The 14,032-nt window shown below is 38.2% G+C and overlaps 1 protein-coding gene across 1 annotated transcript in view; it reads left to right on the top strand.

Moving 5' to 3' along the window:
* GBE1 (1,4-alpha-glucan branching enzyme 1) overlaps window positions 1-12,425 on the top strand; it is a 260,412-nt gene extending 247,987 nt beyond the window's left edge. The window contains exons 15-16 of the mRNA XM_053918274.1: window positions 3,590-3,705; window positions 11,599-12,425. Of these exons, the coding sequence (XP_053774249.1) occupies window positions 3,590-3,705; window positions 11,599-11,655 (173 nt within the window). The 3' untranslated portion in view covers window positions 11,656-12,425. The remainder of the gene's footprint in view (window positions 1-3,589; window positions 3,706-11,598) is intronic.
* Window positions 12,426-14,032: the final 1,607 nt, after the last annotated feature.

Raw genomic sequence — 14,032 nt, 5'->3', positions numbered from 1 at the left:
CCACTGAATACAGTCAGTTATACATCCCAAATCTCGCTGACATGTATGTCTCTCCACTTGCATTATGCGAGTTTAGCCATATTACTACTATCCATTGACCATTGTTAGACTCCTGGCTGGTTTCCCTTCTATTCTACCCCTGACCTCCAGGTTAATTTCCTTAACTGTCATAGCCCTTATCACAAATCATCAATATTGTCATACTTAATTACCAAAATAAATCTTAACTAACTAGCCCAGTCTTCAAAACTCTATATACAGAATGTCACTCCTACCTTTCCTCTTGGCCCTACCTCTTGCTGAATATTGCTTTCTGCTTTATTTATATGTATGTTGTATATGTCTAATTGCTCCTTATAGGCTGTCAGTTGCAGGTAAACTAAGGTCATATGTAAGTCATTTTATTAATCATGTACAGTGCCTTCCTCATACATTGTTTTATTTAGTAAGTGAATAGGGGAGTAAAGATAGTTTATTCTACTTGAGTATTAAAAAGTCACATCATTTGAGCTCTCTTGGTGAATCACAATTGTCATCCTGAGTATCAGTTTCAAAGATGTGTGCAACCTATTACGAGAAGGCACTCTGCTAGGTGGAGGGAGGTGGCTTTGAGCAAAAGGGCATGGCGAGGTGCCCTGCAAAATGTATTCTATCTACTCTTGAAATGAAAACCACATAAAGAAGCTAGTTTAAATAAGTGTAAATTAGCTCTGAGTAATATTTTCAGAGAGATTTTTTAGTGGAATGTGGGTGTTGTAAGGGGTTTGACGCTGCGAGGGCCCCATATCCTGTGTGTGCTCACCCACACATTATTTAGAGGGAGTGAGGGATGCCTGAGTGAGGGAACAGGAGAAGAAATCCAGTTGCTCAAATAACCTACTTAAAACTTTGTGTTTCAAGCAACGTTCCGAAAAGGCGGGGGTTTTCCTGATACTTGAATAATATGTGGTAGTGATTTTTATGAGTAATTATAAAGCTCTCTCACAATCAGTACTTTTAATTATTGGTGTTTAACTTGTTGGGCTTCCTGTGTGTGAGGGCTGCACTTTCTAAGGGGGTCGTTGTGCCCTCTGGGTCAGCCACACAGCGGGCTGGGCAACTCCAAACGTGGCCGCAGCAGAATTTTTTCTTTAAATTATAGATCAGAGAAATAGGTCTAAAATGATGTTTTGAAACTTGCATTATGGGTTTTGTGAGCTTTTCCTTTATGACTACAAATTATATATATTAGTGAATAGATTCTAACCATTTTTAAGTATGATGATCCCTTTCAATGTCAAAAAGAAATTGGATCCTTATGTAACAATGGCTCTGAAAGAACAATTTCTCAATCTTTGAGAGACTATATAGGTGCAGACTTACTATAAATTCCATGACTTTTTAAATGAATCTACATTTTAATAAAAAGTGCACATTATTTGAAGTACAATATCAAATGTGTGTAATCACAATGCCTAATGCTCATGTAGATACCCAGCCCCTTATAATAACGCAGTCACTCGTTTGTGAAGCCCTTACAATAGCCCAGCCACCAGTGCTTTTCATCCCACAGATTGTGATCCACGGCTTTTGATGATAACACTTGCTTTCTCCGGACACTGTGCTGTTAACCAGTGATGGTTTTGTTTTTGCTTTTTGAAGATTTGTACAAGTATTTAGTTAACTAGGATGAAGAACAAAAGCTAAATGTTTGTTTTAACAGTTCCTTTAATTCCACAATGTTTCATTTATTTACTATGCCTCCAATTATTTCCACAACCCATATTTTACCAATAAATAGATTGGTGCGTTCCAATTATTTCCAGTTTTATTTAGTGACTTTAGAATGTGCCTGTGCCCAGTAGTTATCTTTTGAATCTCAGTCTCTCTCTCTGTCTCTCTGTCTGTCTGTGCGTGTGCTCCTTTCTCCTTTAAACACACTAATATGTTGATCGTCAGTTGAATTTGAATCAGAACTTGCTGACCTGGATTAACTAAAATGGAGCCACCACCCCCAGCAAAGTTCCTATAAGTGACTCCATCCAGCCCTCCTACCCAGATAGGGTTCCCTAAACGTGAAAATGATGGTCATTGTTTTTTACCTACATGTACTTTTAATGTGGTAACTTTTGCTGTAATAACAATGGGCAAACATTTCTGAGATTAAAGATTTTTATACCAGAAAAAGGAAACACAAAATGCTTAAACCTGTCTGTGTGCCTCCTGAGGCTAAAGACATTTCAGATTTCTTGGCATGGATGAAACTGGAAAATACGATGCTAAGTGAAATAAGCCAGTCTGAGAAAGACAAGTACCATATGATTTCATTTGTATATGGAATCTAATGAACAAAATGAACCAACAAACAAAGTAGAAACCAACTCATAGATGCAGAGAACAGACTAAGGGCTGTCAGAGGCAAGAGGGGTTGGGGGACTGGGTGAAAAAGGTGAAGGGATTAACCAAAAACAAAACAAAACAAAAACCAAAAACTCAGGTGCAGACAACAGTATGGTGATTACCAGAAGGAAAAGAGGTGGGGGGAGGTAGAAGAAGGTAAAGGGGTGGGGGGGTGGTGATGGCAGACTTGACTTTGGATGGGAACACACAACACAATATACAGATGATGGATTATAGCATTGTACACTTGAAACCTGTATAATTTTATTAACCAACGTCACCCCAATAAATTCAATTAAAAAAGAAATTTAAGATTTATAAGTATTGATGTATGTTTTCTTAGTGGAGTTTTGTATTAAGGGTCACATCTAGATATTTGAGGCATAACAAATTTGAACATAATACCTATAGCTTTTCTTTTGTTGTAAATAGGGTAGTGCTGACATGTCTCAACTCCGTGAAGAATTACGTGTTAAATTGTAGTAAGACCACATGATTGCAACATGAATCCTGTGGCTTGATGGATAGCAGGTGGCATGATCTTGTGTGTGAACAGCAGCGTGCTGCCGGGAACCACGGGGAGGAGTAAGCCTGCTTGGCCAGCTCTCTTCAGACCATGCATGGACTCTTGGTTCACTTCTGTGTTCCTCACTTTAATAACCAGGATCTAGGAAACTGGAATGGCTTCAGAGATGAGGAAGCAGCAAAAAACGGTATCAAGTGAGGGATGATCAAAGGTTCTGAGATTATATTTAACATGTAGTTACTAATGTACATAGATAAATAGATGATAGATTTAAGACATATGGAGATAACATAACTATTATTTAATATTTCAGTAGTTACTGTATTTTGAACTTATCTGTTATGGATTTTCTGGGTAGAAATATGGTGGAGAATTTCTAACAAATGAAATGAGCTGCATTAGGAGAGATGTCGATCCCTCATTAAAAGTACATTCAGTCCAGGGTAGATGGTCAGGAAATGAGCTATGACAGAAAGGTACAAGAGTCCCATCGGGATGTGGACTGGGTCACCTGCGGAGCCCCTTTCAAACATGAGAATCTCGAGTCTGACAAGATGGAGTATTTGATACAAATTATGATTTCATAGTGTGTAGAATACTCACTTTTAAGTTGCTGTCTGAGAATGTATATTGCATTGTCTCATTCAACTCCTGAACCGGTCTGATTCCTTAAGTACCGTACATTCAAGATTGTGCTAGATTCAGACGCACCGGAATACGGAGGACACCAGAGACTGGACCACAATACCGATTTCTTCTCTGAGGCTTTTGAACATAATGGGCTTCCCAATTCTCTCTTGGTAAGTAAGGTTTTTAAGATATTTTCACTGCATTTAAATTTAATCTTTTATTTTTAAAGTAATGTTTTTGTCCAAAGAAATAATTTCTCAGCACATAAGCAACATGCAAAAATGTGGGGTGAGGTGAGTGGGAAATGATGACTTTGATGAAAAACCAGGTGCAGTATGTGGTCCTCAACTCAGCTGGGTTTTAGAAAACTTATGGTATGGGACATTTGGTGGACATTTGGGGAAGCTTGAATTTAATAGAATTAAAAATTATTTCTCAAAAAACAAGAGGGAAGCATATTTAAATGATTCTTTCTATCATGAACATTTCTATTTTTAATGCTACAATATACTTCCCTGTGTTCCTGCTTCCTCTGTAATACTTTACATGAAGCAGATTTCTACATTATTGACTATCTAATGAAGTTTAATTTTAAACATCTTAAAAGAATCAATAAAACTTTTTTTTCTTTTATGTAATTTGTCAAAGACTGATTTCATTCTAGTTATAAAATTCTCTGGTTTCCTCATATTACTGAGGAAAGCATTAAATTATATAACTAATTTTTACTTTGTGTTATCAACACAAATGAAAGAATATTGCTTTAAACTACTAGGTTTAAGTTCTTTCTAAAATATGGGATTTAGAAATTCTTCACATTTGAAAGAATTCTTCACTTGTTTTGTGGCCAGATAAGAAGCTCGAGTCCACATCCACACACCCACATCCTGTATGTTCTTGCTCGTCCTGAGGAGCGCGTCCCCGCTTCTGTTCTTGTCTCAGGCTTGTGTTCTGTTCACTGTGAGAGGTCTTGGATGAAGATTTGTTTCATTTTCATGAGGCCAGGATATATCTAACAAATGTATCGATAGCTTTATTATAGCTGTTAAATTCTTTCATTTTTTCAAAAGCTGAGGCATAAGTCAAGCAGGAGAATCTGTGTGGGACCCCTGGTGTCCTCACTTTTCAACTCTATTCCCACCTCTTCGAGTGGTGCCAGCACCTCACTCTGTAACCTCCATGTTGTGTACGGAATGGATGTTCCAAAGGAAGTGGCATAAAATAAATGCAAAAAGCAAGATGAAGTTGTTGATTATAGGCTCGGAAGAAAGTGCAGTGCCACCGGAGACTTAGGTGTTGCCCTCAGTGTATGTGTGCATGTGGGTGTCATTAATGGTGATATTGATCCATCTTTAGATATAAATGTAGATACCTAACCATTTTCGAGAGGGTACCAAAGTGCTATCAGAATCTTTCTTCAAAGAATGATTGCTGCAGTTTGTCAAAACGTTCAGTTTTACCATGTAAACTAAGATTGACAAAGTAGTTTCTGAAGTGAATAAGAGAATCACATTAAAGCTCTGAAATAACCAGAGTTAGAGACCCCTTCAGGGTTAGGGAAGATGATTCATCTTGTAAAGAGGCATCATGGAGAAGCAGCAACTGATGGTGATAACGCTGGACTTGAACCAGTTAAACCAGACAGAAAGGAGAAACATTCAGACAGCAAAATTTTATATAATAAAATTCTTATTCTGGTGAAAACACTAGAGAATGTCATGTCAGAGAACCTAGAATCAAGGCCCGCTGCCGCAGCTGCCATTTACCAGCTAGAGAATTGAACATTTTAACCTTTTTTTTTTGCCTCAGTTTTCCTCAGTTGTATATTGAGGAGAGTAGTAGTACCCTCCCTACCGCAAGAGGTGCTTAGGAAGCATAAATTACTCAGTACAGCCAAGCTTTTTGGAAAATGCAAAATGCTATCGCACCTGTATTTTAAAGTTACGATTATCATGGCTATTCAATCATTTTTTTAGGTATTTGAAGCACATTACTATAATTAGGTGTTTTGAAGACGTGCAGCTTAAGAAGACCCCTCAACGTTGGGGAAAATAATCTTAAATGAGGGCTCCCAGCCTTTGGGGTTGGACACCAACTCTCTCGGCATCCTTCCGTTTTTGCAAGAGCAAACATATTCTGTCATAATTAAAACAACCAACTAACCAGTGACAGGAGCAGCCAGGAGATTACTTTTCAAGCACTAATTGCATTGATCTTGCAAGTATGAAACGTGCATTTCTAAATTAGCAGGTGGAATGGAGAATACACATAAATCTCGATAACAGGCCGAGGAATACAGCATTGCAAACACCTGAGAAATAGAGTAGAGAGAGTTTAGCCACTGCCTCACTGCCTGTGATAGAGTTTTGGCTGAGCGTGGGCAGAAAGGTAAAGATGAGCTGTGTCTCCCGGCTGCAGCAGTGTCCTGTTTCCAGCAACTACACGGGCTTCAGGAATTACTCATTTAAATAAGTCTTTAGGCTCCAGATGAAGTGACCACAGGTTTTAAGGTAAGAATAAGGGAGCACAAATAGACCAGAATATCCATTAAAACATGCCTTCTCTCCACACTTACCTTTGAAGAGCCAGAGAAAAAATGCATTAAGAAACATACTGGTTACAAGAAAGCCTCATTATAATGAAACTCTTTATTAAACTTATTTGTATGTGCTGGGATCCAATCAAGTTTCTTGAACATGACCAGAAATGCTTATAGGTCTCATTTTGTCACCAATCAGAGATCACTTCTGCCTCCCACATGCCTAGAATAATTGGGGAAAGGGGGCAAAAATATAACTTTTTCCTTTTTCATGAAAGTTCTGTCCAGCAGAAATAGTGCGCAGTATTGGCTAAAGCTTAATTTGTAAGCTCACTAATCCAAGGGATCTGCTGAATGAGTGTCAAATCTATTTTCAAAGAGCAACCAAACATAGTCCAAAGGGATCTTAAAGTAGCCGTAGGCGCTGCATCTCCAGCCAGCGCATTGCTTGTACTCCGGGAACCGAAGCCAGTGGAGAACTACACGTGCTGTGCACTCCCCTGTGAGCTGTGTTTGCTGAGGTCAGAGCATCTCGCAAATGCCAGGCAAGAGGCAACGGGACAGAACATCTCCATTCTGCTTTACTGGCCATTATTGAAAAGTCCATTTTAGCACAATCATTTCTTTCTATTTTGGTTCTTGATACAGGAGTTTATATATTAACCCATATATTAATCAGTGCACTGAAGGGTGGGGTGGTGGGGTGGGATTTCTGTCTCTTCTCTGGTTCATAAATGCAAATTTCATGGCACAGATGGAGAACAGAGATCATTGGACCTGAAATGAAATGAATTAGATTCCTTTGTAGTAACTCGAGCAGCCTCGATGGTGAAGAGTGAATAAAGCAATAGTCTCAGCGTTCACTATTTTACCAGTTGAGCTCCTCATCATTACCAAGTGGATCTGTGTGCACCTTGACCGGAGGCAATAACGTTCCACGACCCCCCGTGGGTGCCTGAAGCCACAGATAGTGCTGAACCCTGTATGCTGTGTTTTTTCCTGTACATGCAAGCCTGTGGTGAAGTTTAGTTTATGAATTAGGTTCAGTGAGAAACAACAGTTATTTATGATAAAATAGAACAGTTATAACAATATACTATAACAGAAGCTATGTGAATGTGGTCTCTCTCAAAATGTCTTAGTGTACTGCTCTCACCTTTTCACTGAAAAGAAGCATTGGACTGCCCCTCGGCCTCTCCTGGTTGCCCTCTGCCCTCATCGCTGCACTTGCACTCGGGGGCATGAGTAGGTAAAACAAGGGTCACTCAAACACAAGCACCGTGACGCTGTGACAGTTGTGCAGTAACCAAGACCTCTAAGTGCCTGATGGGTGGGCTGTGTATACCGCAAGCAGGTGCTTGGCAGAGGGGAGACTCACATCTGGGCAAGATGGAGGGGGGAGTGGGGGACATCGTCACACCACTCAGAACGGCCTTTAGTCTAAAACTTGCCAATTGTTTCTTTCTGGAATTTTCCATGTAATACTTTCAGACCACGGTTGGCTGCTGGTGACTGAAAGCTCAGCAAGCGAAACCATGGATAAGGGCAAACTGCTGTGCTCCCATTCTGAATGCAGGGGGTTGCAAGCAGCCTTTCCATTTCAATGTGGGAGTTGGCTCAGGTGTATCTTTTTTATTATCCCTCAGCTGTTGAGTATTGAACATACAACTAACAGTTGAGAAATGTCTTTTACTCCATCCAAAATTATGAAAATGTTTCATTTGTTTTTCAGACAAAAGAAATCAAACTTCTTAAAGTTGACTTTTTAATATTTCTAACTTAGATAGGGTACTATATAATGCTTATAGTATAACTATAGAAATAGTTATAGCATCACTTTTCTGTTAACCCTAATACAAAACAGTGAATTAGAATAAGATTTTTTTCTTAGAAGCATATTTTATGAACTTAAACCACGTTCACGAAAATTAAAATTATATGTGTCACTTGTATTGCTCAAAATTGTTTGTGACTTTAATAACAAATGGGTGTATGTGGACGGCTGAGGATCGTTGAGTGATGCCCTCGCCCTTCAGTTATAGGCTGTTGATAAATTTAACAATTTCTAAGAAAACTTTAACATTAGCCTTTAAGCACATTTTACTTAAAATTATGTTTAAATATTGTTTTTAAATTTGTCACACCTTGTTTTCAGAAATTATGTAAATCATTTCAGCGACTTAATGACCCTAGAAGAAGATAGTGCCTTTCCTGGATGACCCTGTGCGCCGCATCGCTGTGCGATCGGCTGTGTCGTTGGCCCTACTGGTGGTTGGCGGAGTGGTTGAGTCCTCGCAGCAGTTGGAGTGACTAGGCAGATTAGTGTGCGTTTTGACTCCCTTAATAAATGACTTGGATGATAATGTGGCATTCTGACTTCCTGTGAGGAGTAGACTGTGAATACAGCGGGACAAAATGAGGCTCATGGCCGTACATCACATCGTCCTATATGTTCTTAGGGTGATCCTAGCCTCAACATGCTTTGCGCTTAGTGGCCACTAAATGGGCTTGTAAATGTGTGTATCAGCATATATTATCTGTGCTGCGTACTAAATGGTTTTTATATACATGCACTTAGATATAAATAGTTCATATTTAAATATACTTAAACATTTATGTTTAAATCTTAAATTGTGTTCATATTTTTTCTATTGCTATGAGTCAAAACTAATTTTAGAATTAAATTTTCAAATGAGAGTTGCAGAGCCAAAATTTAGCACTAAATTATAGAGCCCCTACACTGTTCGTGTGTCTGGCTGCCTCGTCATAAGGCTCAGCTCTGGTTGTCTCACGTCCTTTAGCATAATTGCTGATCATTTCCTAACCACTAAGAACACTGATTTTCAAGCTCAGAACCCTAGTAAGGAAAACTCAAAATTCCGTATACAGCCATAGTTAAGAAAAACCACTTACTTGGGGAAATGATTTTGTGTTGCCTGTACTGCAAGGGCTCTGGAGCAACATAAACACAGCCTGGTAATTAACACTGCAGCGAAAAAAGTGCTGTAATTACACAATGTTCCCATTAATGATATTATACAATTATCAAACGAAGGCTTTTGAGCAGATAGTACTAAGAGGTCTTTAAGTGTGACTGGAATTGGCATCATGAAGCTCCTTCCATGAAATGACTGACATCATTTAATGAGAGTTCTTGGAGCATTAAAAAAAAAACAAAAAACATTAAATGCCAAAGGCAGAAAAACTCGGTGCATATATTATGAACCTTGACCTTCTTAGGTCATCCCTTTGTTTTACTTTTAAATTTGGGCTAGCTAAAATACCAAAAGATCACAGAGTAAGATTGTTTCTAAAGTATCAGTTTATAGTCACCATTTAATATTATTAAAGAAATCAGAATGAGGCTATAAGTGAAACAGACACCAAAACTGCAGAGGATCCAAATAGGAGCTCAGCAGGACTTGTCCTGATACATCGCCTGGCCCCTGAGCAGGGACTTGTTATTATTTGTCCTGGGCCTGACGGGAGTGTTTCATCGCATCTGTCTCAGAGTCCTTCGGTCTGCACTTCGGACCATATAACATCAGAGACATGTTTTTAATGTAAAAGGAACTAATTATTTTGTCCAATTCTAATGCTATTGAGAAATTCAGGTTGGGCTTCAGTTTTAGAATGCTCATAACTACAATTCAGAACCATGCTGATTATAACCTGCTATCCCACTAATTAGTTATTGTACCTACTTACTATGATCCCCCAAAGTGAACACAGAGCAGGGTAAGTACATGGCAAATTCCTTTGGAAGGCCAGGACACTGTCTTCTGATCCATGCCTGTTTTGATAAGACTTGGGAAAGAACTGGTTAAATCAGACTATTGGTTTCTTTTATTTCCCCTCCTATGCTTTGCTCTGTGTTGCCGTAATCTGGAGCTTGATTATGGAAATATGCCATTCTTTGAACTGGATCTGTCTGGATCATTGGTAGGAGTCTTCCTTTGCTTTATGAGTATCCCCAGCTTCCTTTCGTCACTAAGAGAAAATATTGAATAGAAGGGATTGCATTAGTAATTAAGTTGTAATATAGTTTAAAAGCTATACAACATCAAAAACAATGTATAAAGTATAGGGAAACAGATTGTGGCATCGAAATGCATGCTTTCTCCTCACTTGATGACTGCAAGGCTGCAAAGCTGATCTTTTGGAAATACTGGATTGCAGATCAGACTGTGAGACGTTGAGCTACCCGGTGACGGGGCATTTATGAAATTTTTCTCAGCTGCTGATGATCATTTCCTAAACAATGGTATTTTTAATTGAATATAAGAAAATCTATTCTCTAGTTATTAAATTCATATTATAAATTTCTCAAAATGCCATCATTTTAAAACTGCTTTCATCTTTAATGATCAAAACTAACCAACTATATTGGTTTATTAGATTGTTTAAAAGAGCTTTAAGTGTTCTTTTGTTATTTAATCTTTATTGTGTTTTTTTTCCATTACCCTTTAAGTGCTCTTTATTACGGAATCCTTAAGGGAAACGTTGTGTTCTTTTGCAGATCTGAGTCGCATGAGACATACAATTGTCTCATTCAGTGCACACACTGATTTCACTATCGTTTATCCCTTTATTCTTTATTTATTTTCTCATTCGTTCATCCGTGGCACCTGCTAAGAGAAATATGCAGACATGTGGCTTCTGCCCTTGTAAAGCTCAGAGTCTAGTGGGATTGAGAATAAACTTGAAAAAAAAATCACAAATTGTGTTGTGTTCAGAAAGAAACAAAAATGGTGCTGTGATAGAAAACGAAATGGGAAAACTGTCATATCTAGTGTTATCAAGAAACACCTGTCTGTGGAGCTGGGGTATTTCAAGATGCAGGAGATAAGGAAGTAGTACAGTAAGGGGTGTTCTGAGCACAGGGCACTGCATGGCAGAGACCCAGAGGAAGGGCGGGTTGTGACCTGTGGCTGGAGCTGGTAAGGAAGGGGAGAGAAACCAGTGGCGCTGAGCCTCGATGGGGGATGTACTCATACAAAAAGGAGTCGTGTCAGAACTCTGCTGAGCATGGAAAGGATGTGTATTATATTTTAAAAGCTGTGGCAAGCTTTTTGATTGTCTTAAATTGGTGAGGGGCCTAATAATCACTTAGGATCCCTTATATTAATTTTCAGTTTTTGTCCTTAAAATGATAGGAGAAAATAAAAACAAGATGATAACTATCTTGTGTTAATCAGTGTTTTGTATATTACTTTTCTTCACCTAAATAGACTTAACATTGTGACCTGTAGGACAGGTTTCCTTTACCACTTCATGGTGTCTGGGAAATACTGGGTTTTTTTTTTTGTAAAGCCTATGGTGCCCTCTAGTGGTAATTATTTTAAATGAGTCTCACATTGACGCTGAAACTGTTGGAAAGGTCAAATTGTCTCTCCTCCAAGATGGTAGAATTGTCAAGATAACTAAACTTTAAGCAAATGTGAGAGGGCATTATATCCCTTTGCTTAATGACATCACTTTCAGTATTTCTTTCCATTGCACTGACGTGATTGTGTTGACTTAGGTGTACATTCCAAGTCGAGTGGCCCTCATCCTTCACAATGTGGATCTGCCCAACTGAAGAGACCGGACTTCGGCCCTGCCGGGAAGACACCTGTGCATTGTTTCCCCTTCTCATTGTCACATAATGTATGATGTGTAAGCTTTTTAAAATACAGTGTCTAGCCAAAGCATCAGATGTCTGAAATTCCGTATTGACTTCTGCAAATGACTATCAAACTTTTCTTTAAGAAGTAGAGGAGAATATTTCTGAAATTTCAGGGGTCTTGACTATATTTTCCTGATATCTAAGCAGCTAGAATTCTCAAATGAAGTTATATATATAAACTTTAAACAAATGAAGTTACATATATATATATAGTCTTTAAACAAAGTTACTTCTCTGGCCAATTATTTGATGCTTTTAAATTGAAATTTGAATCATGTGTCTAATATATGATTATTTCTGTTGAACGCATCCAGTATTTTTTTTAAGATGGAGAGGTGGTGGTTTCTTTGTTCCAATACCACTTGGTCTGACTTGGGAGGTACCTAGATTGTTACTATGTTTGTTCAAACTATCTTCAGAAATAATGTAATAAATATGTAACAATGATATAAAATTAGGAATTGTATTCAATACTATAGCTAATATAAATGTCATATCTGTAAACTCATCTGTGCTTCATTTTGCATAAGTTCTTTCTATTTTGTGATCTCTTGTTCACTTAGTATCTTGGCAGATTCTGATATCTCAGTCTTTTTCTGAAGGCCCATAGCATTTCAGAAAATGTCTTTTCCTTTCAATAAATTTTAAAAAATGGGTGAATAATTGAAAATTGCCTTTGCCAATGTTTATTTTGCTGTGCAATTGCGGAGATTGATTTAGAGTGAATATTAGCATGCCCACCTCAATCTGATGCCTTCCCCACATACATGCACTTGTGCACGGCGGACTAGGCATGCGGGTTAAAAATATTTTCTTCTTTAGGTACTATCTCGTAACTTGAAATTATGTTAACTAGCTCAGATATCTAAGCTACTCTCCAGCTGGAAACCCGAGCACTTTTAGAAGCTGAGCTGTCTCAACTCAGTGGGATGCGCAATCATGAAATTATGCCTCGGGTTATGAAATACGAAGACCACAGGTCTAAAAGCATTGATGAGTAGTTCATTCACAACTAAGAAATTATAACACACTTAAAAGACATAAAATATCTGTCACTTTTTTTGAAGATCTGATTTTTCCTTTCCATTGATATTGACTGCTTTTTGTTTGTTCATTTTTAGCCTGATTACTCGTGGCTAACAAGGAGTACTAGAAGACTTGCTATTACAAACTGGTTCAGAAATAGGAGAGATTAGCAAAGAGACTTCCAGAGCTAAACCTATATGTTAACCATCGTCCTTATAACTTTTTCCAGTAAAGCCTTGAATCTAGGTTTGAGAGATGTTGTTTGATTTAACTTCAAAGTAGAGTAATAGTCTGATTTTCTGAAAGAATCAGCAAAGCCAGCTGATGCTGTTCCATGCTAGGAAGCGTGACCGAAAGCCTTCCGCGCTGCCTCTCCCGTTACCGGGCTGTGTTAGTAATATCTCAGCGCTGCCATGCCGCTGCCTGTTATTGATGACCCAGTGTGCAGCCCTGATTTTTCACGTTCTAGGTGATAATTTCTTATGTATTAGAGAGATGGTAATTTTCTGTGATGGCTCTTTAAAAATGACAAGAGATTACTTAATGCCCGGAACATATTTTCTTCTCTTTGTGACTTCTGTGGCAAAGTCAAAAGGACCAGAATAATTATATGCTATATTTGCATTACATTGATTGACCTTCTAATATTCTTTAGATTGAACAGTCCAAAGTTCAAAGTTAACAATGTGATGTAAGTTAGTTGCCTTCGTCAAGTGTACCCCCTAAGAAGAACAATAAATGGATATTGCTAGGTAGGCTTTATAGCAGCACGCGCAAACAAGTAAAATATTAAGAATTCAAAATAGAACGTAGTGGGTTTATTTTTTTCCTATCTATCATAGCAGACAGCCTTCACACAACATGCCCGTGTGACCGTGTGACGCACACTATGTCTTCCTTGTGGCCTGGGGGGGCACTCTGATGGTCACGTGATCTGGTGAGAAGTTCTTCCTTTCACTGGTTAACCGTTTTCAGTATCCACAACCGAGAGATGCAGAACTTTGCTCTGTGGGCCTTATAATAAAGTTTCTTTCCTCCGGTGTCTAGATTACCAACATCAAAAATGAGAATGATCTATCTTTGATGACTCTTTCAGAATAAGTATTTTTAATGTTTTAATTGTGTATGTTCTAGAAAATACAGATGACTACAGATTTCTTTTAATTATTTTTTGAATATTAGCAAGTGAGTGCTAGTAAATACTCTTATCAAAAATAGAATTTACCTTTCATGCTAACGATGCTTAATGTTTTAGTTTAATATT

The sequence above is a fragment of the Desmodus rotundus genome, chromosome 2 (assembly GCF_022682495.2).
Source record: "Desmodus rotundus isolate HL8 chromosome 2, HLdesRot8A.1, whole genome shotgun sequence".
Classification (NCBI taxonomy): Eukaryota; Metazoa; Chordata; class Mammalia; order Chiroptera; family Phyllostomidae; genus Desmodus; species Desmodus rotundus.
Note: the sequence above shows the minus strand (reverse complement) of the source record. Positions and strands in the feature narration are given on the sequence as shown.